Source organism: Polyodon spathula, chromosome 4 (assembly GCF_017654505.1).
Source record: "Polyodon spathula isolate WHYD16114869_AA chromosome 4, ASM1765450v1, whole genome shotgun sequence".
NCBI classification, from domain to species: Eukaryota; Metazoa; Chordata; class Actinopteri; order Acipenseriformes; family Polyodontidae; genus Polyodon; species Polyodon spathula.
Window position 1 is genome coordinate 80416866 of NC_054537.1, and position 21399 is coordinate 80438264.

Sequence of the window (21399 nt, forward strand, 5' to 3'; positions counted from 1 at the left end):
AGCAGTTATAACTAGAACTACCTGTTTCCTGTTGACAAACATATCCAACATAACAAAGTGCAATCACTATGACACCTGTAGGATATATCGGCACAGCATCTTGTGACACAAGCATGAGTAAATTAAGAACAAAGTAGTTGTTTTGCTGTGTTACTATAATGTAGTTAATGGTTATTCTTCCTACCTAACCTTGTATTGTGTCGGTACATGCTTATTATTACACGGAAAAATGCAACATTATACAAAGTGCAATCACTATGACACCTGTAGGATATATCGGCACAGCATCTATATATATATATATATATATATATATATATATATATATATATATATATATATATATATATATATTATATATATAAGAACATAAGAACATAAGAAAGTTTACAAACGAGAGGAAGCCATTCGGCCCATCTTGCTCGTTTGGTTGTTAGTAGCTTATTGATCCCAGAATCTCATCAAGCAGCTTCTTGAAGGATCCCAGGGTGTCAGCTTCAATAGCATTACTGGGGAGTTGATTCCAGACCCTCACAATTCTCTATGTAAAAAAGTGCCTCCTATTTTCTGTTCTGAATGCCCCTTTGTCTAATCTCCATTTGTGACCCCTGGTCCTTGTTTCTTTTTTCAGGTCAAAAAAGTCCCTTGGGTCGACATTGTCAATACCTTTTAGAATTTTGAATGCTTGAATTAGGTCGCCGCGTAGTCTTCTCTGTTTAAGACTGAATAGATTCAATTCTTTTAGCCTGTCTGCATATGACATATACTATATATATATAGCAGCACATTTATTTAATTATTTTATTGTTTTAGCAGTTGGCTCGTTATTGTAAATCAGAGCCAACTGACGATATTTAAGGAGAGGAGTCAGCTTGAAGACTCTACTGTGTGAAAAGCCTTGACTGTGTGTCGTAACAAAAAAAGGTACTGTGTGAACCTTTCAGGTTGTGTTTATTTTAACAGGTAAACAGCCTAGCTGTCCTGTTTTATAGTTAGGGTGTTACTGACAAGGTTTAGTTAGTGCTCTGAACGGAGTTCGTGTGTGTTTTTTAAATTTATTTTTGTGTGTAAAAATAAAACAGCGCAAAGATATATATATATATATATATATATATATATATATATATATATATATATATATATATATATGTATCTTTCAGAAAACAATATGCAACTCAATGACAGCTTTTTGGAACTTGGTTAATTTCCCAGAAGCTGTTTCCAAGACATAGTCTTCAGCAATTCCCAAGCTACAGAATAGCCTTTATTTGGGCACCATAGTACTGTGTAAAAGTCCAAATATCCTTGACTATAATACCCTTAATACATTATGTGTAAGAACCCTCTACTAAATGTACGGTAGATGGGGATGCCCACATTCTGCAGTCACGAGCTTCAGTTGTCTAGAAACTGAAGACTGCTTGAATGTTTCTGCCAAAAGTAGTACCAAAACCAGCGTATATAGTCCATCCATGGTATAAACATTAGTATATGGATTGGGTATACTGATTTTCTGCTTTAGAGCACGAAGGCGGTTATCTTCATCTGAGTCACCTACAGGTTATTTTGCAACCCAGTTCCCCAGTTCACAGAACCACACCAGCCTCAGAAATCTTAAAAAACAATATGCAAAAGTAATGTAGATTTATTTACCTTTTTTAGGTCAATATGGTATACACAAGTTTGCTGTCTGAAACACAGAGCAGTGGACTGCTGCTTGCTTCCAGTGAGGAATAGTGTAGAATTATATTTAACAGTTTGATCTTCCTTACACAAAAGTCTAGCAAATGTCATACATCTTTTTAAATCAGACTCATGGTATTAACAGTGAACAAGTAAAACAGTAAGCAAATGTTCTCTTTTGAAAACACCATTTACAGTGAAAGAGATGCATATGTCAAAGAAGTCATTTGCAATTAACTATTCACCAGTAAGAACCGACTGCAAGTGGTCAACCAGAAATTTCATTAGAGGCTTGCTTTATTATCACATTCTGTATTAATGTTCCCCTAGCCTGAGGGATGGATGCATGACAAGCACCAGGAATATTTCATTGCCACCTGAGCAGCACAATTCACCCTATAAAGCCAACAACATAAAGATTGTGTGTTTCTTTATTTCTTTCTAACCAGCAAAAAGAAGTGCCAGCTCATACTCTTGTTGTTTTGCATATCTGGCACTTACCTAAAACCAACTTTATTGACACCCACAACACTTAGCAAAAACACCACACCACGATGCCAAGGCTACATACACTAGGTTTCACCTTTTTTTTGATGGGGGGGTGGGTTGAGTTTCATCTGCTCATGTGAAAAAAAAAACACTTTCATAAAGCCTTTTTTTTCAAGATAGCATCTGCTATTGGGAGCCTAAATAACAGAAATATGCAAAAATTGTACACTAATTCCCTTTGGAGATTTTGGCTGCAGCCCTGTCATAAATCAGAGAGTTTTGATATGAAATGAGGCAAGCTGCTCTAATCATTTCTGCATTTCAAATTGGATCACTGGCTCAATCGCTTGGCTTTTAAACTGCTTGCCTAAGAGCAAATGTGAGGTGGGAGATAATTCTCAAGAAATCTCTCCCTACGCAGCTCGACAGCTAGTTTACTACTCAATATATATAATATATATATATATATATATATATATATATATATATATATAATATATATAGTGCCTATAGAAAGTCTATACCCCCTTTCAAAATGTTCAACTTTTGTTGACTTACAGCCTGGAATTAAAACGCATTCATTTTTTTTTTTTTTTTTCATTTATCTACACATCCTACCCCACAACTTCCAAGTGAAAAAAATATTCTACAAATTTGCAGAAAATTAATAAAAAAATAAAAACTGAAATAGCTTGGTTGGATAAGAGTCCACCCCCCTTGTAATAGTAATCCTAAATTAGCTCAGGTGTAACCAATCACATTCAAAATCACATATCATTTTTTTTCTCAAAAACTTTTTTCCCCTTAAAAGTGTGGATTATGGTGTGTAGATATGTGGAAAAAAAATCCTCATTTAAATGCATGAAACTCTGAGGCACTGACACAACACAATGTGAAAAAAGTTCAAGGGGGTGTAAACTTTCTGTAGGCATTGTAAATGTGTGTGTGTGTGTGCGTGTATACACACACACACACACACACACACACACACACACTACACAGTGGTATGCAGAAGCATTCACCTCCCTGCAAAGTTTTCACAGTTTGTTGAATTACAAATAATGTATGCACAGTTTTTCAAACAAACTTTTTTTTAATTCAAAACTCTAGTGTTTAAACGGAACACTGTTACATGAAGAGGTTAAATGTCAGCAAAACTTGCAAAGAAAATGTACAAAATAAAATTTACTGGTTGCATAAGTATTCAACCCCTTAAGTCAGTTCTTGGTAGAAGCACCTTTTGCAGCAATTATTGCTGAGTCTTTGGATAAATTGCACCAGTTGTGATGTTTGTTGGGAATCGTCGATGGACTGCAATCTTTAAGTCTCGCCATAAATTTTCGAATGGATTCAAGTCAGGACTTTCACTGGGCCACTGAAGAACATGAATTCTCTTCTTGTTCAACCACTCCAGTGTGGCTTTGGATTTGTGCTTTGGGTCATTGGCCTGCTGAAATGTGAATTTCCTCCCTTGGTTGACTCAAACAGGTTTTCCTTAAGGATTCACCTGTACTTTGCACCATCCATTCTCCCCTCTATCTTGACAAGCTTCCCAGTCCATGCTGAAGAGAAGCATTCCCGTAACATGATGCCACCACCACCATGCTTGACAGTTGGAATGGTGTTGACTGGGTGATGTGCAGTGTTGGGGTTGCGCCAGACGTAACACTTAGAATTTAGACCAAAAAGTTCAATTTTAGTCTCGTCTGACCACAATACCTTTTTCCACATGTTTGCAGTATCATCTATATGCTTTTTTACAAACTCCATACATGCTTTAAGATGAGGCTTTTTGAGTAATGGTTTCTTTCTTGCCAGCCATCCATGCAGGCCAGCTTTGTGTAGGGACCGGCTTATTGTTGATGTGTGAACACTGACTGCCATCTCTGACACAGACCTTTGCAGATCTCTCAAGGTCATTGTTAGCTTCATAGTGACGTACCAAACCAGTTTCCTGCTTGCCCGGCTGCTCAGTTTGGGAGGGCTACCTGATCTGGGTAGTGTCTGGGTGGCATGATGCATCTTCCACTTCTTAATGATGGACTTCACTGTGCTGAGAGGGATAACCAGCGCCTTTGAGATTTTCTTGTACCCTTCTAATGCTCTGTGCCTCTCTATCACTTTGTAACTTCTTGGTCTCCATGGTTGCTTTGTTGGATCACTATGTGAGTTGCAGTTTGAAAGTCTTTATATACCTGAGGGAAATTATCTACAAGTTAAACCACTCTGAGTACGCACAGGCTGAAACCATTTCACTAATTTGGTGACCTTTCAAACAAATCATATATACCTGAGCTGATTTAGGGCTGCAGTAGCAAAGGGGTTGAATAATTATCCAACTGAGATTAATCTGTTACTTATCTTATCTTTATCTTATATATATATATATATATATATATATATATATATATATATATATATATATATATATATATATATATATATATGCCACTTTACAGGATGCAATATTTATATTGAACACAAGTAAATATGACAAGGCAGAAAATGCTCCTTTAAAATGGCTCATGTACAGCACCTAATGTTATAGACCACCATGATGGACCCCAAGACATACTCCAGACTACTTTTCATAACACCACATCAGGGTTTTTTATCGGCTGCAGACTTGATAAGAGACCAAACAACATGCCAAATCTGCATTTTTGCTGAATACTTACATTTTCACATTTTCTGTTATTCATCCAACAATCATGACTTGACAGGGCTCTGTCTTTGGTCTTGGTTGGATCTTGTAGAACTGGACGGAGGTGCACGCATATTATCCGTCCTGTTATGTTCAGAATTTACGTACATCTGTTATCTTTTCGGTCATATTGACCCGATGCAATTTCAAACTAATTTAAACAGCCTTAAGTTGATTAAATGTTTTTGTTAGCAAAGGTTTTACACTTTTATGCTCTCTTAGTCCAGGAGCTGTGGTAAAACTGACTGGCAGCCTGTGAGCTCCTCATTTTATAATGTCTCTACAAGTGAGATGTTGTTGCAATACTGACAGAGCATTAGGCTCTGCCTTGTAGATATATATTGTTTGTTTTTTTGTTGTTGTTTATAAATATTTCCAGACAGGTGCAACCATTTCCAGAAATAATGCAAATATAATAAAATAACAAATTAAAGAAGTTTGTTTTATTCCTGCACACAAATCTACATAGATAAATGCCATGGGTCACAGTGACCCAAAACATCTTATTTGTATACATGACCTGTTCTAAAAATAAGCATCTCAAAGGTTCTGTTTTCTGTGTATAAGTTCATGACCCCAACTTTGGAAAAGTCATAAAATATTATACAGAAAATGAAAAGAACAATGGCATTTAAGTGAACTGGAAAAGTGTGTTTTCAATATAAACCCTCTGTGGGAATTAAACCCAAGACATGCTTCCAATGCATCTTGCAATGCAGACACCCTAGCTTTCGCTCCACAAAATTTGCAACATTTGCAAGTAATACATCAGTAAAGTTACAGTTAACAAGTAACGAGACAAACAAGATTTTGTAAATGATTATGTATTATGCCGATTGTATTGAAAGCTTTCATCTGATTTTGCAAACTATCATAATAAGCTTGATCCGTTCATTTAGTATATTGTAACGTTTTCATGTTTAGGAAATAGTACTCAGGGAGACAGTGTTGAATTCTCAAAATGTGTGTTTTGAAACTACAGAGAATTTCTGTCAGGGGCCGGAATTCACAGCACCAAAATAATAAACCTACGTTTTAATCTTGGCACTTTCACTGCATGTTCTTTCCAGTCACAGCTCACACGCTGGCTCAGTCACACCCACAGTTTCTCATTCAAGTTAAGCACTGGACTGTCTTCAGTCCCCAAGCTCATGCATCCCCTTATATAATCTCCCATTGTTTCCCACCACTGTCCGGTTCATCAAGCAATCACATCCATGTTCTGCAACCCCCAAAAACGGCAACACACATTCTCCTCACTCATTCACTCACTCCCCCATCCCATGCTGAGTAACATCGTGACCTGTTCCCCTACAATACAAGTTACATAAAAGAACAGACAAGTCCTGCAACAAAGCAATTGTCTGGGTTGTTACAATATATTTGAAAGTAAAAATATATGAAAGCACCTTTTTGTACAAAAATCTTCACTAATAACAATTGAACAAGAACTGTGGAGTATTTATTTTAGCTTCATACAGTATTAAATGGCAGTGTTTATATCTGATAGTGAAAAATAAACAAATATCAAGATAGATATAGAAAGAAAGAAATGTCTATGTACTGATTTATGTATTCATTTATTTCAATATTTATTAACGTATTTTTTATACTTTTACCAAATATATAGGCTATCCTTCAGCATTGCTAATTCTCAGAAATTAACGTTCCTTTATGTCCAGTGGGGACCTCAAATAGTGTTACTCTCATCAACCAGTATCGAGAGGAAACCGTACTTCCTTAAGCCAATAGGGACCACAATGAGCGTTAAACTGGCAGGAAAACAACATTACTCAGAGATCAAGATCAGAATCTCAGAATGTTGAGATGACTCGAAAAAAATCTCCAGAATGTAAAAAATATATAACAAAGCCCTGTGAATTCTCAGCTGGCTGACTTCATCTTTCAAATCCCATGCATGCTAGACTTTTTTTTTTTTTTTTTTTTTTTTTATATATTATATATATAAAAAAAGATATTTTTTGCAAGCAAATGTTACATTTTAAAATAGAAGTAAACAATTTAATTTAAATGATACAGATGTCACAATAAGTGTGTTCCCTAGTATATTTCCATGTTGACAAAACAAGTAAATTGTCATTAACCTCGGATGTCCTGTAATATGCATACAGTATATGTAGATACAACTCCCTGGAGACTGCAAAAATCTGCAAAAAAAGGAGGACATTTTTACCTTACTTTGGCAACTTCTTTTTTTTTTTTTTTTTTACTGTATGACAGGTATTGACTTTTTTTTTACACTTCACCTAAGCATGTTGGGAACTACAAATTAAAAGTGATATGGTGCTTTTGGTCGATTTACTTTTGCTGCGTCAATACCCTGGAAACACGTAAAAACTATCTTTGCTGTATGGAGACTCTCTGGCAGTTCTCACTGATAACTTGGAGCGAGGAACTACTGTACAAAATGTTTAGGTTTTTTTTGGCAGTTTCCAGATAACAAAATGTATGTATTCAACTGGGCAGCTAGCCATAATTTGCTGGCCATAAATACATTTTATGAATTTATAAATACACGTTTTAAACATTATGAACTTCATTGCCAAAAAAGGTGTGAATGTCACAAACAATTTAATCGTGTGAATAAGTATAATACTATAATCCATTCCAAGTCTACACTCAAGGAAGATTTGCAGTTTGTACAGTACTGGATATATTGATACAAGTTTTAGATCCCTATTTTGAAGCAAGTGCAAAGGAAAGTGACTTTTCTTGGGTGTAATAAAAATAATTCAAACTGACAAGAAATTACACAGATCAACTTAAATTGCTCCTTCCTGCAGCTAAGTTGTTTACTTACAGTTGTATATAATTACAATAGTTGAATTACATCTGCTTTTTCCATTGCACAGAGATTAACCAGTCACCAAAGGAACTAAACTTGCCATTCACTTGTATGGAAAAAACAAAATCTATACTTTGCTGGTAAAAGCAGGTGACCACTTCACTTAGCTGACTGTAAATACTGGTTGTACTGTAAGAGCAACACACCCATACTTGGCTCATTAAATCAAAACATCCTAATAGCAATATGAACTCTGGACCCTCTTCCCAAGTTTAATCTTCAGCTGACTTAGCCACTGACCACAAAAAAAGTGTAGATGAAGAGCAGTAATTTAACAGAAGAAATAACTGCAGCATTTTTTTTATCTTGTGACCCAGTTACTATATTTAAGTAGAGCAATGACTAGGTATCACAACAAACCTGCAGTGGTGCAAGCTTGAAAAATACTGCATTGAGGTGTCTACTACACTACTTCAGGTCTTTGTTTTTAACTGTTAACCTAACATTTTACAGGCTACCGTTTTATTGAGCACTGGTTCCGCAACACATAAAACTCACATTTGCTGCAAGATTAACTGAAAAATCCCTCACATTTTTGTTTTCATTTTAGTCATGCTTGGCAGTTCACAAGTCTGTTTTCCTAAATGCTGAGTTGTTGTTAAAAAAAAGGCTAACCACTTAGAATGTTATAAGGCAAATGCCTCAGTAGTTTCTCCATAAAAAGCCAACTCATTACAGAAAATGAGCTATTTTTGATACAGAGGTTGTTCACAAATACAGTTGTAGTCAAAAGTTTACCAATGGAAATTTATCATTTCTAGAAATTATTCTAAAACCAAGCATTTTAGGGGAAATCTTTTGTAACAAAAGTTTTGCTTTGGGATGAGGAAAAAAACAAGAAATAGATGTCTACAATAATTTATTTCAGCATTTTTTTAATTATTTTTTTTTGCAAAACTCCAAAAATGCTAAATCCGATTGAGTCTTTTGGTATGAGTTGAAGAAGGCGGTGCACAAGAGAAGGCCTTGGAACTTGAATGATCTGGTACAATTTTCTGTTAAAGAATGGTAAAAAAAAATCAGTAAAGAAGCATGCCAAAAGCTCATTGACAAATATCCTAATTGTTTAAAAGTGGTTATTATTGCTAAAGGTGCCACAACTAGCTATTAATTTAATTTTCCTTGTCAGTGTATGAATACTTTTGCATTAGCATTTTCAGAGTTTTGTAAAAAAAAAATCGCTTGAAATAAATATTCAGCACAGAGAATCCGCTTAAATGAATGGCAGTGAAGGGCGCTCAGGGCCCGATTGAAATATAAATTTGGCCGGAGGTCGCGTCCGTGGGTGCCTGACGGCTTCCTTCATGAAGCCGGCTGGAAATACATGAACAGATACATGCATACCAGTGCCGCAGATAAGAACCTCTCCCTGAAATGACGAGGCTGCCAAACCATGAATGAATAATGAAAATTATTAACGCGCTCCACAGTGGCACTCTGCCACCTAACCCCCCAATATTGAATTTAATGAAAATCAGCAGCTGAGACACGGCCCGTCCCCCAGAACATGACTGCACCGAGGGAGAGAGTCCAGCCTCTCAAACCGGACCACGCACCCCGCAGAACTAAATACAAACCGCTCAGCACTCAGGTAAGGAATAACCCCCTACTCACATATTTTACATTTTTTTAGGGGGAAACCTCAGGAAATCCGTAGCTGACGGCAGCCCTTCCTCCAGGCTCTAAGTGGTCAACTCCCCAACTCCCGTTTCGGCCTCCCAGTGCTTGACTGAGCAGCCGAAACAAAAAGAAGCGACAAGAATGAATAGTACACAGAGCTTTTATGCGCTTGCTGATGACATATTGGTTATGGGCAGACTATCCTTCCAGAAAAGCAACCAAGTTTACAAAACTGTAGACACCTATTTTGTTTAACTTCTTTCCCTCATCCATAAAAGCAAAACTTTTGCTACAAAAGATTTTTTCCTATAATTTGTTTGAGAAATTTCTAGAAATTATAAATTTCCATTGAGGTAAGTAAACTTTTGACTACAGATATATTTTTTCTGGCTTCAAATACCTGCCTGAAAAACATTTTCCAAACAGTGGGGTAGTATAATCTAACTATTATTATTATTATTATTATTATTATATTATTATTATTATTATTATTATTAATAGTAGTAGTAGTAGTAGTGGTAGTAGTAGATTGTAGATTGAATGCCTTGTTCAATTTGCTTGCTTCTAGGAATTTCAGAATAGCAGAACTTGGCAGAAAGACAACGTCTGCAGGAGGAAAAAAAAAAGACTGCAGTTGCTGCGGTACAGCAGTATTTGAAATTATCTATAAATTGCTTGGATGCAAAGTATTGAAGTGTTTGGGAAAAGCTAGAGGTTTACACCCAATGGCTTCATTGTTTCACCCTTGGTTTTACAAATTTTTTGTTGTGGGGTGGAGAGGGGTTGTGGATTGTCCATGACATCTATAGACCCTATTCTGATGAATGAACTTATATTTTAAAATCAAACTATTAGTGCACACATTTACTTTAATTATGTAATAATGTTGCAAAATAAGACACAAACAAGTGCTTAAGACACCTTTCTTTAGTTTAATAAAATTGTGTTTTTATCATTTCTAAATAGGAGTGGATTAAAGACTGGAGTAAATATGCTTCTGCTTCAGCAACATGATTATGGATTACGGGAATAAAAACTTAAATCGTGCACATACAGAAGCTATTTTTGAAGATTTTGACTGCATAAAAACACACTGAAAATGGCTTTCTTATCTTAGTGGGTTTTAATGTGACTTTACATTTGCTGGTTTTGTATTGTGTATGCTATTTAAATGGCCTGATTGTGGCAGTTGTATGTATGACATGATACAAATGTTTTGTTTTTTTTCTGCTATGTACTGTAAACGGTGCTTTGTGATACTTTTGTATAAAAAGCGCTCTATAAATGCAATAAATAAAATGAACAGCTCTTTGATAGCTCATTATTTTAAAACAAACAAATGCTGACGTGGATTATGAAATTACTACAATAATGAAATTGTTTAGAAGAAATACAAACATTTATTTTAAGATGAAGAAAAAACAATTTTGTTGTGAAATCTGGCTTATTGTGATGCATTATGCTAAGGACATGCGCTGCCTTCAGTAAGACAAGCTTAAAAGCCATATGATCTTCTCAAACTTGTGGAGCCATTCCTCCCGTTAAGTCACTTTCCTTTTTGTCATTTATTTGAAAATGTGTGTATCAGTCTACTGGATGAGCTAGTTTGATTGTCTGCTTATGCCTGCATGTTTGTGTAGGTCTTGTGTGCCTATCTGTGTTACAGTGTGTGTATGTATGTTTGTGCACACAATCCATAGTTCCACTCTCAAGTCCCATTGATTCTCCTATCCAGCCATTTTGAATCCTCTTTTGCTTATCAGGTGAGCGCAGGCCTGAATCACCCTCTCCTTGCAATGACAGGGGCTACAACAATGGGGCTCTGATACTGCTGCTTAGCGCTGCATTTCATGAGGAAAACCTGCCACAGGCGCAGATTAACAAAAAAAAAAAAAGACTGCAGCCACCAAAACAAAACATTTTTCAGAATGCCTCCTCTTGATTAATGAAGTAATGACAAGTAGAAAAATATAATTTCAGTGCAGAAACAAATTCTCTACCTCTTGATAAAGTTTGCAGCGGCAGAAAACACATTGAGTTAATAGATGGAGAACTATATATATAATCGCCGTATTTTATCGATATATGATATTTTATATATATATATATATATATATATATATATATATATATATATATATATATATATATATATATATATATATATAGATATATATATATATATATATATGGAATCTGGTATCTGGTACTTTAAACCTAAATGCATATAAGCTACTCATGCATAGACAAGCTTCATTTTGCAATGTGTATATAATTCATAAGGTTTATATACCAGCTACAGGGGGCATATTTGCAAAGCATGCAGTTATATGCATTGGACTTATCCAGAACTTCCAACATTCAATCAATTCTGTGGTAAAATGAAAGTGTATATATCAAGTAAAAACACTTATCTGAAACAGATTGGGCCAGAAAATCAGGCCAGTCAGAGAACATCCCAGAGCAGTCTGGTTACAAAATGCTCCAACCTCTCCTGTAGCTTTATTATTATACTTAACATAACAAAGGGTAGTCTGAGCACACTTGGTCAACAGGCACTGTCATAGATTATTTACAATTTAAGGGATACTATGAGGTACAAAATATGCATTGCATTGACCAGCTCTTTAAAATGTGCAGCGTTTTTCAGCCAGATTATCAGAATCTGACTGCCTTTGATTTAAAAGCTTTTAAAGTGTTCATTTCAAATAACTTCATAACTGTTTTTTTACCTAGTTTATCTCAACAGTACCAGTACAATAAGGTCTATATAAAGTATTATCAGTTTTTAAAGTCTGAACAATTGTTCTGTTCCCCATTGCTCTAAAACCAACCTGGAACCTAATCTTAATTGCAGAATGATGTTCTTTCCATGCCATCATTTGCCATATAATCAAATGTTAAAACTTTATTCAGATGTACTAACTCACTGTTATTATCAGGAATGTGGATAGATATATTACCATTGAAAAAGTGATGCAGGGCACCATTGAGGCTGTTAGCTAAATCAGGTTTAATAACTCACTCATATTTTGTCTTGAGAGTCAAAAATAAATCAGCATTATCTGTTCAGGCATGTTAACAAAGGCAGAATTCCAAAGGTAAAAAGTGTACCAGGTAAACTTGTAAATGAACTATATGAGCAGGTATCTCTTGTTACACTGTGGGGTGTCTAAACAGAGGTGGGTTTTAGTAAAGATTGACATTTACTGTTGCTCTTTGTTTACTGTTGCAGCTTTTAACCCAACCTGGCTGTGCTGTAGAAATTAGAGATGGGTGCAAATTGACAAGCTTCCTTTCTGATTAGATTCTGTCTTCCAGTTGGAAATTCCAGGAAGTCTTTGTTTGCCGGTCCAGTCATATTGGAGCTGGGAACTTTATTTTGTGTTTATTGCTAGTTAAATCAATGTATTTGTTTAACAGGAGTTCATTTTGACAGCAGTGAAGTAACTGTAGAGTCATTTTTTTTTACACTGACTTAAAATGTACTGCTATTTTTCCTAAACCAAGTACTAGGTCCAGCATTGTAACCTCGTGAAAACTAGATCAGGCCGTGTGGTCCAGTGGTTAAAGAAAAGGGCCTGTAACTTCACTGGTTCAAATCCCAGCTCAGCCACTGACACGTTGTATGATGAGCAAGTCACTTAGCCTCCTTGTGCTCCGTCTTTCGGGTGTGTTGTTGTTGTAAGTGACTCTGTTGCTGATGCATACACACCCTAGTCTCTGCAAGTCACCTTGGATAAAGGTGTCTGCTAAATAAACAAATAATAATAAACAAGTGTAACTAGCCACAAAACCCCATAAACGTAAGCAGTGTAACTCAAAGGTTAGATTAACATTCAGCTACAGGCGGTGGGATAAAACTCTTCTTACAGTCTATTTATCCAAACCAGTAATTGGACTATCAGGTTGTGAAATTTGACATATTGTGTCAAAAGGGCAAAACTGATTTATTCAGCGCAAGCTAAAGGATACCTGGACATGTCTCCTGCTTCCCATTCTACTCATGTGCTGAGTCACAGGTTAGGCTTTCTGTTATCCTCGTATCCTCACTCATGATAGCACTATAAACACGTCTGATACATAGTCAGTGTGGTGTTTAAAACTTTTTTTTACTCATAAGGTAACACTGATGAAAAACTAAGTAGTTTTTTTATTACCAGTATATTTTTTATGAAGGATAAGTCAAAGCAACAGAAATATCAACATTAAGCCACTACTATTATATTTGATAAACGTTTCAGCTAATGTCTTTATCAGTGTGTTTTAGACATTAGACAAAATATTTATCTAAATTACTTGACTTTGCCAATGTATTTGAATTTCTCAGATTTTTTTTTTTTAGCCCGTTCAAGGAAGATTTAGTACTCTATTCCTAATAGTAAATCAACTAAAAACTTCCCTTTCAATAAACCCTTTAGGCTCCATTGACTCCAGATGCTGGCATGGGATCTCATCTCATTATGACAGTGTGCAGCGTATTTAGATCTCAGTCCCAGGAGATGGGGCACATCTTACTCAAAGACAAGGAAGATGGAGGAGTGTATACACTGGTGTAGGACAAAAAAAAGAATTATCCAGCACCAGTTAAGACATTCAACTAAACAGGCAAGGATAGGCAGTGCCCTGGGTGAACTTTGCAGCTGCCCTAGACCCATATCTTACTACTCAGGGCAGCAGAGTAACAAGGTAATATCGCAAGATAGTTCAGGCCATGTGGTGAAGCTGCAAAGTTTTAGCTTCAGATGCTTCAAGTACAGGGGAATTTGCATTATCACAACCCCTAACATTACCACAACAAACCTCCAACAGTCTACCACCTTGACCCCTCTGCATGCATTCTTAAAGAAGAGAATGCATACCCCTATACCAGTTGTAGGATACACATAAATACTGTTTGCATTTGTGGATGGCTTACACACAAAACTTGAACATCATACTGTCACATAATGTAGTTACAACCTTAGAAGCAACCTACAGAAAACTAAACCTTCAATGTTTTTAAAATACGCCATTTATGAAAATTATAATCTACTGTAGGCAAAACTAGTAGTCAATAATGACACTAATGAAGGCACTCGACAAAAAGACATCTAGGATATACCAATTTTAAAAAAAAAGATAAATGATAAATGATATATATGATTTCAAAATACATAAAAAGATTGCAAGCTGTAAAGGAAGCAAAGGATGGGCACACAAAATAGTAAAGGTGCCCAAATACTAAAGTATGACATTTGTTTTTGCATGTTATATTTTGTTTTAGGCATGTTATGTAATAATTTGGTTTATTATTATTATTTGTATTAGAATTTGTGTTATTATTTAACTGCCAAATACCTCTCTCTCTCTCTCTCTCTCTCTCTCTCTCTCTCTCTCTCTCTCTCTCTCTCTCTCTCTCTCTCTCTATATATATATATATATATATATATATATATATATATAATATATATATATATATATATATATGAAGAAAAAACATTTCCTGTATATTTTAAATATACTTAAATCACTGTGTGACTGCTCTGCTCACATCAATGCCACTGAAAACCTGCCTGGTGGATAAGGTAATTAATTCCCTTGTGAATTTTGTCGCTACACTTACAAAAAAAAATTAAAAATGACTTAGCCTGTCTAGATTTAATAGCTTCTCCAGGTCATACCTCATAATAACAGCTGCCTCCTTATGGGAAAAGCACAGCCTAATAAAGTAACCAAGGGTTATATCTACCTCAACTGTTTCACTGCCACTTACTGACCTTGTAAATAAATATCTACTGGATTGACATACATCAAAAAATGGCAGTGCTTCCACAATGTTAACCCACCTTTTTTCTTGAAATCTTCTTTTCTTGAGTTTCTGGCATGATGTTACTCTTTCATCAGTAAGTTAAGAACACTGAAAAAATTAATATAAATGGGCTTCCATGCAATTATAGTACAGTTATGGCCAAAGGTTTTGCATCACCCTAAAGAATTTACAAATTTTACTTCATAAAGTAAAATGAAATCTGATGAATAATGTTACGTTAACATATTTAATTACATACCGCTTTGTAGTTTTCTATATACTTAACGAAAAACTGACAAAAATTGAAAAATGTGCCATTTCAAAATATAATGTGAAATACTGTACTACTGCTATGGCTTCCGGTAAACTTTTGCAATATAATTTTGTATTTTCTTTGATTACATGATGTTAAATAGAAGATCTAAATTATGTCCATATTGGTTTTTGTTGTTGTTTTTTTTAATTATTTCTCAATCCTAAAATTCTAGGTGATGTAAAACTTTTGGCCATAGCTGTATATTTGATTAGTTTACTGCTCTGCTGTTTTGCATGGAGTTTTTTTGTTAGAGTTGCAATCAGTTTTGAGTGGATATATCTTTCCTGGACTTGGAAACACTGCAGTGTTGTAAGATGTAATACCATCTTGAGGGGGCTTTATCCATACGATTGAGGACTTTCTCATCTTTGTACAGTGATGGTAGGATGAAACTGACAGCACACCCTATGGGACATGTTAAAGCAAGAGGCAAAAGAAGCATGCAATGCTGCACTGCCCATTGGTTTGATGCCCTGGTGGAAAGGTCCTTAATGAGTCCTTAAGGGAGCGCTTCTTTTTAAAAGCCACTGTCCTACCTGCCAGTCATATTTTAGTTAAGGTACCATGCATAAAACATCTATACATATATTATTAATAGCACTGGTCATTTTTTGACATGGGATGACATTTTATTACAATTAAAATGACACATTCTTGTGGAAAGCCTCACAGTGTGTTATAATGTAGTTATATGGTACCTTTGTTGTGTTGTTATAACAGTGAATAGCACATGCATGTCTTTATACTGTTTATAAAATCCTTTACACATGTTTTATAAAATGGTTATAATGGCTCTTTAAACTAAAGTGTTACCTACCCACCTGCAAAGCAGCCCATTGAAATAGCAGGGTTAACAAGAAATTCAGTCAGATTGACAGAGAGTTTGAAAACAACTGGAAACTTCCAAGAATCAAGGGAGGAGAAATGAATGGCTTTTTAACTTGGCCCAACCATTTATCATTATAAAGGGTAGTGCTTTAAATAATCCTTAAGCAAAGGCTGCAAGTCCTGAAATCCTTATAGATTTTCCTTAAATTTCCCAACAGGATAACTGGAGGACTTCTTGACATTTTTAATAAGGATCCCTTAATTAACCCACAAGTAAAATTAATCAGAAAAGATAAATAAATGGGAGCATCATAATGATGTAAAACTAGAAAAAGTTCAGAAAGGCTGAATAAAATTAGCAGCATTGGCACCTTTAATTTACGATTGTTTTAAATCAATACTCAAACTCAAGTTCTATTGCTAGTAAAAGGAAATAGGCATAAGTGTTTGAAGTAATGCAGCTTAAAACACATTAGCATAGCATACATACATAAAAGAAGGACCAAAAAAAAGTTCAGTTTCAGTGTAAAAACATACCAATGCATTGCTATCAGTGCTCATTTCTATCTTGCCATCAAAAGGGCCCCAGGTTGTTCCAACTGGTAGCTGCTGTCGACAGTGAATTCTGCGTTCTCCGTCTTTCTCGAAAACTTCCAGCTCTCCTAAAAATAAAAAAGAAAGAAATGTGAAGCTAGTACACTGTTACCATGGGAACTGGACAAAAAGAAAAAAAAACACAACCAAAGATAAATACAATTTGCTGAAAGCATGTTTTTACAATGTGTAAGCCACAAGCTCACCATAAAATATCACTTTTAATGAGCACTTACTTCTGGTGATCCAAGAAGGCACCCTGTAAATACTTCTGAACTCCAATTAGCTTTGCTAGAAGATAGCCCCATTAGTTCAATACACCATCTTATCTTTTAGATTTAGTGTACTTTTTTAGGACTGTGATTAATCAAACAGTTATGATAACAGGCCCCAAGTCATGACACTGCATCTGGAGAAAGTCATATGGTTTTCAAGTACTTATTTCAAAATGGTCACCTTGACAACCCTGAGTGCTGCAGAGCAGGAATACCAGTGACACAAAGGCGCAATGGGATTAAGCTTACAAACTGTTATTCATTCGGTCTTTTTTTATGCAGCTTTACATGCTGCAACTCTGTTACAACCTTAGTTACAAATGATACAAAGTTATTACTACATGTACAGCACACTACAGTATATTATTACTATTATTATTATTATTATTATTATATAAAATGTTGGGGATATGTATGTAACACTTACTATATATCTGGAACACTGCTTATCATATTGTGTTTAAACATTAATTGCTAATTCTTATTCTACACTATTCTGTAAATACTGTTGATATAGATCATGGACTTAAACTTTTTCATTATACTTGACTTTACCGCCAAGGCAGGGGATGTGTGTTACTGACATATCTGTTACCGCTAGCAGCATCATCCCTACTCCAGCTGTTCTTGTGTTCCTTGTTATCTAATAAAAACATTTTTTTGAAATATGCAGTTATATGAAATACAAAGCTATAAACGAAACTGTTGTTGCTTCCTGTTACTGAATCACTTTGTGTTTCAGTTCAAACTCAAAACTCACCCCAATGATCTACTACAAACAGACCATGTGACTTACTGTACATAAGTACCATGATGCAGCCTGCATCTACACTGTAGCATTTTAAATATTAAAATATACTAAATTAAAGTAAAACAGTGAAGAACCAAAATATTTTCCTAACAGTCAAAATTAGACCAGTGACAATGTTAAAAGTTAATAGGTTAGAAAACCCTTAACCATAAAGTGGCTTATACTGCAGGCTGTTTTGTTTTTATTGATTGACACCATCACAGTTCTAAATAAGCTTATGTAATGAGATAGTTTTGATAAACTGGAGGGAATTTTGAACTGGAAACATCTTTATCTTGATCTCCACTGCATATTTTCTCTGTGATGCAGAAATGAGATGAGGCAGCTCATTAAAAAAAAAAAAAAAAAAGCATTTAATCACAACTGGTGAGTTTATAGCAAAAACACATCCACTGTGCACCGAAACTGCTTGATTTATTCAGTGTGTCCTTTGATCAGCCTTTTTCCTTATGTATTGGAGTTCACCTGTAGCCCAGGTTAAGCTATCAAAAGTCCTTTTCATTGGATGTGTGAGGGCCCTAGTCAATCACGGTGTTCTAGTCCTGTTCCAAGGGCAATCACAACACCAACCACACCAGCTGGCACATCAATGTCAACAGCTGTTGCTCACAAAGACAAAAAAGCAAGCAAACTGCTAAAAAAAAAAAAAAAAATGATACACTGGATGCTCTACATAAAAAATGTTTACCTACAAAAAGCAAAGCTGTATTCTACTGATTTCATCAATGTCATTGAATCATAGTGATACCAATCACACAGACCTTTTGAGAATGTCTAGATGCAGGAGTTCTCTGGTTTATCCAAATGCAAGTATGTTTATCTTCTAATTAACCATACAGACGCATTTTGAACTAAGACCATTAGGTCACCCTCTCTATAGGCTAAGATCACTACAACATCCAATTGACCAATTTCCTGTGGGAAATACCAAAGGTGGTATTCCACATCCTTTGAATGGCAGTCAAATCTGGTGAACGAATCACTGTATGTTTATGTTATCCTGCTTTGCAGAACCCTATATTTGTGCACACAGTATGAAAACAGTGTGAGTTATGACTTTTTAATGCAAGACATAATGCAAGAAGGGAAGAACATGAGACAGTGGGACACATAAGGATTTCGTAACTGTTATCCCTGTTAATTTCCACTGCGAGTGTATCCACACTGCTGAAATGCCACAGACTTGGCAAGAGAAAACTGATGATGTGACTGAAGAGGGGTTTTTCGATAAGATCATCATCTGTCGCTGGACTCTGGGGTCTGTTCCTGCTCTCCACAGATACTTGGCGGCCCAATGAATGTCCCTTTGTGTGGAGATCCTCCTCAGATAGTGCAACGACGCTCCTTGTTGGCATCTACTTTTTTTTTTGTTATGGTTAAGAGGATAAAGAAATTCATATTTTCTTTAATATGACTGAACATAACTATTGCTATAACAGAGCTCTTACAAACAGAACAAAAACTATAAGAACAAAGACACAGGAATGAATGCCGTCAGGCTTCTGTTAATTTGGCTGTTGCAAGGATTCAGCATGTATGGGAGAGGGATCTTTTGCATACCAACTCCCGATGACATGGAACTGTTTCCGTCATAGTATGAAGATGGAATTTGATAACCTTTCTTTTCTCTGGTTTTAAAGATCACATTAGGGAATTGCTTAGAACCTCCTGCCAATGCTTCTCCCTCAGTCCACATTAACAAATTATTTATACTATTCTTAGATCTCTGTATGCTGGTGATTAAGTTTGAACCATACATTTTGTATTTTGTTGTTTGCACATAGTGATTTCATTTTTATACATTGCAATTGTCTTTTTTTTATTGTTTTCCAGGACCCCCTTGTAAACCTCAGTCTCAATGGGAAAATGATTCAATAAATACATAAATAATGCAGGAAAAAAACTGTACAACTTGCTTTCCTTCAAATATTACAAGTTATAGTTATATTTGTTTAGTGGACTTAATTACATATTTCACAAACTGTGTGGGATTTACATGGCTACTTTCATCCATTTTTATTTCTTCAACTTGATAGCTTTAACGCCGACCAAGATTTCACTATCTGATATAAAATTACTAAACCCTTTCAAGTTTGTAAACAGCCCATTGCAGTGAAACATCAAGCAGTCACTGCCAGAAGAGTCTGCAGCTGTCGTTATCACTTATCAGCCCTTTGTGACCCAACCGTAAATTAGTTTAGGGACACGTTTCGTGAAGGGTCACACGTAGTTATTGCAGAAAATGAAACAGATACACAATAACGGTCTTCTGGTAAGACAAACAGAAACCCTACATTGCAAGACTGTACTTTAAAGCACAACATTACTTTGCTGCACATTATGCAGTCTGTCACACAGAAGAATGGATCCGAAGGTCTCCATTCCATCAAAAACAAAACAAAAAAAAGTGCAAATGTAAATATGGTTGTTTTTCTGATAGTGAGCGCTAAACCAAAGATTTTTGAATTTATAAGAATAAATCACATCAAACAAACATTCTAAATGTACGGACTTGTCCCAATATTTATATGAAGTTGAATATTTTATATAGAAGTATCATTTCTAAATATTGGTATAAATACCATCACTGTGGAAACACAGGCTACAGGACCACAGTGTGTGATAAAATACTGTAAGCATGTACCATGCATATACAGCTATATATAAAGTCAAATCAAATGTATCTTTTAACAAAAGGTGCTACAGCTTTAAAGGAGATATGTGATATGAAATTTTACAACTGAAGGAGAAATGTCACTGTGCTTTGATAAGAAAGCGATGAACTTTTTCTCCCTGCTGCTATTATCAAGTCTAAGTGAACAAAATGCATCATTTATAACCCAGAGCTGCACTATTATCTCCTGGCGAGACACTTGTTTTAAAACACAGAAGGACCTTTTTTCTCTTCCCAGACTAAAGCTTGCTGTGAGGCTCAATCTTCCTTTTGAGCCTCACAGAGAGCTTTAGTTGACAATCTTTCAGCCCAAAGTTTCTAGGCAACCATAACATGTGTTAAGAAGGGTGCTTATTCAACCTGCAGCTCAGCCCTGTTCCCAGACAATGGACACAGGGAAATAAGTTAAAAGTACATTAAGGTTAATCAGAACTCTGACTAAATCAACAGTGCCTGCCAAACAGAAATCAAAACCCTGACACAATCATTTAGGAAACTGTGGAAGCAAATTAAATATGTGAGATGCAAACACACAGTTGCAGAACTTCTGCAAAGTAACTGTATCCTGATATTGCAGTATTTATTCAGTGCTTTTTTGTAAAATAATGTTTGTTCTAAATCCAAATAAATATTAAATATCTACCAGCATCTGTTATTAATTTGTCAGAAAAAAAAAAGCACAAATTGTAATTTCTCAATAAATAGAAAAAAATCTATAACCACCTCAAAAAACAAAGCACTCCAGAAC

At 35.4% G+C, this 21399-nt stretch overlaps 1 protein-coding gene across 2 annotated transcripts in view; it reads right to left on the reverse strand.

Annotated features, from left to right (window-relative positions):
* The window catches only part of LOC121314920 (zinc finger protein ZFPM2-like), a 154218-nt gene that overhangs the window by 63468 nt on the left and 69351 nt on the right, over positions 1 to 21399 (reverse strand). For both annotated transcript variants that reach the window (XM_041248674.1, XM_041248675.1), the window contains one exon: positions 16835 to 16959. In XM_041248674.1, the coding sequence (XP_041104608.1) occupies positions 16835 to 16959 (125 nt within the window). The remainder of the gene's footprint in view (positions 1 to 16834; positions 16960 to 21399) is intronic.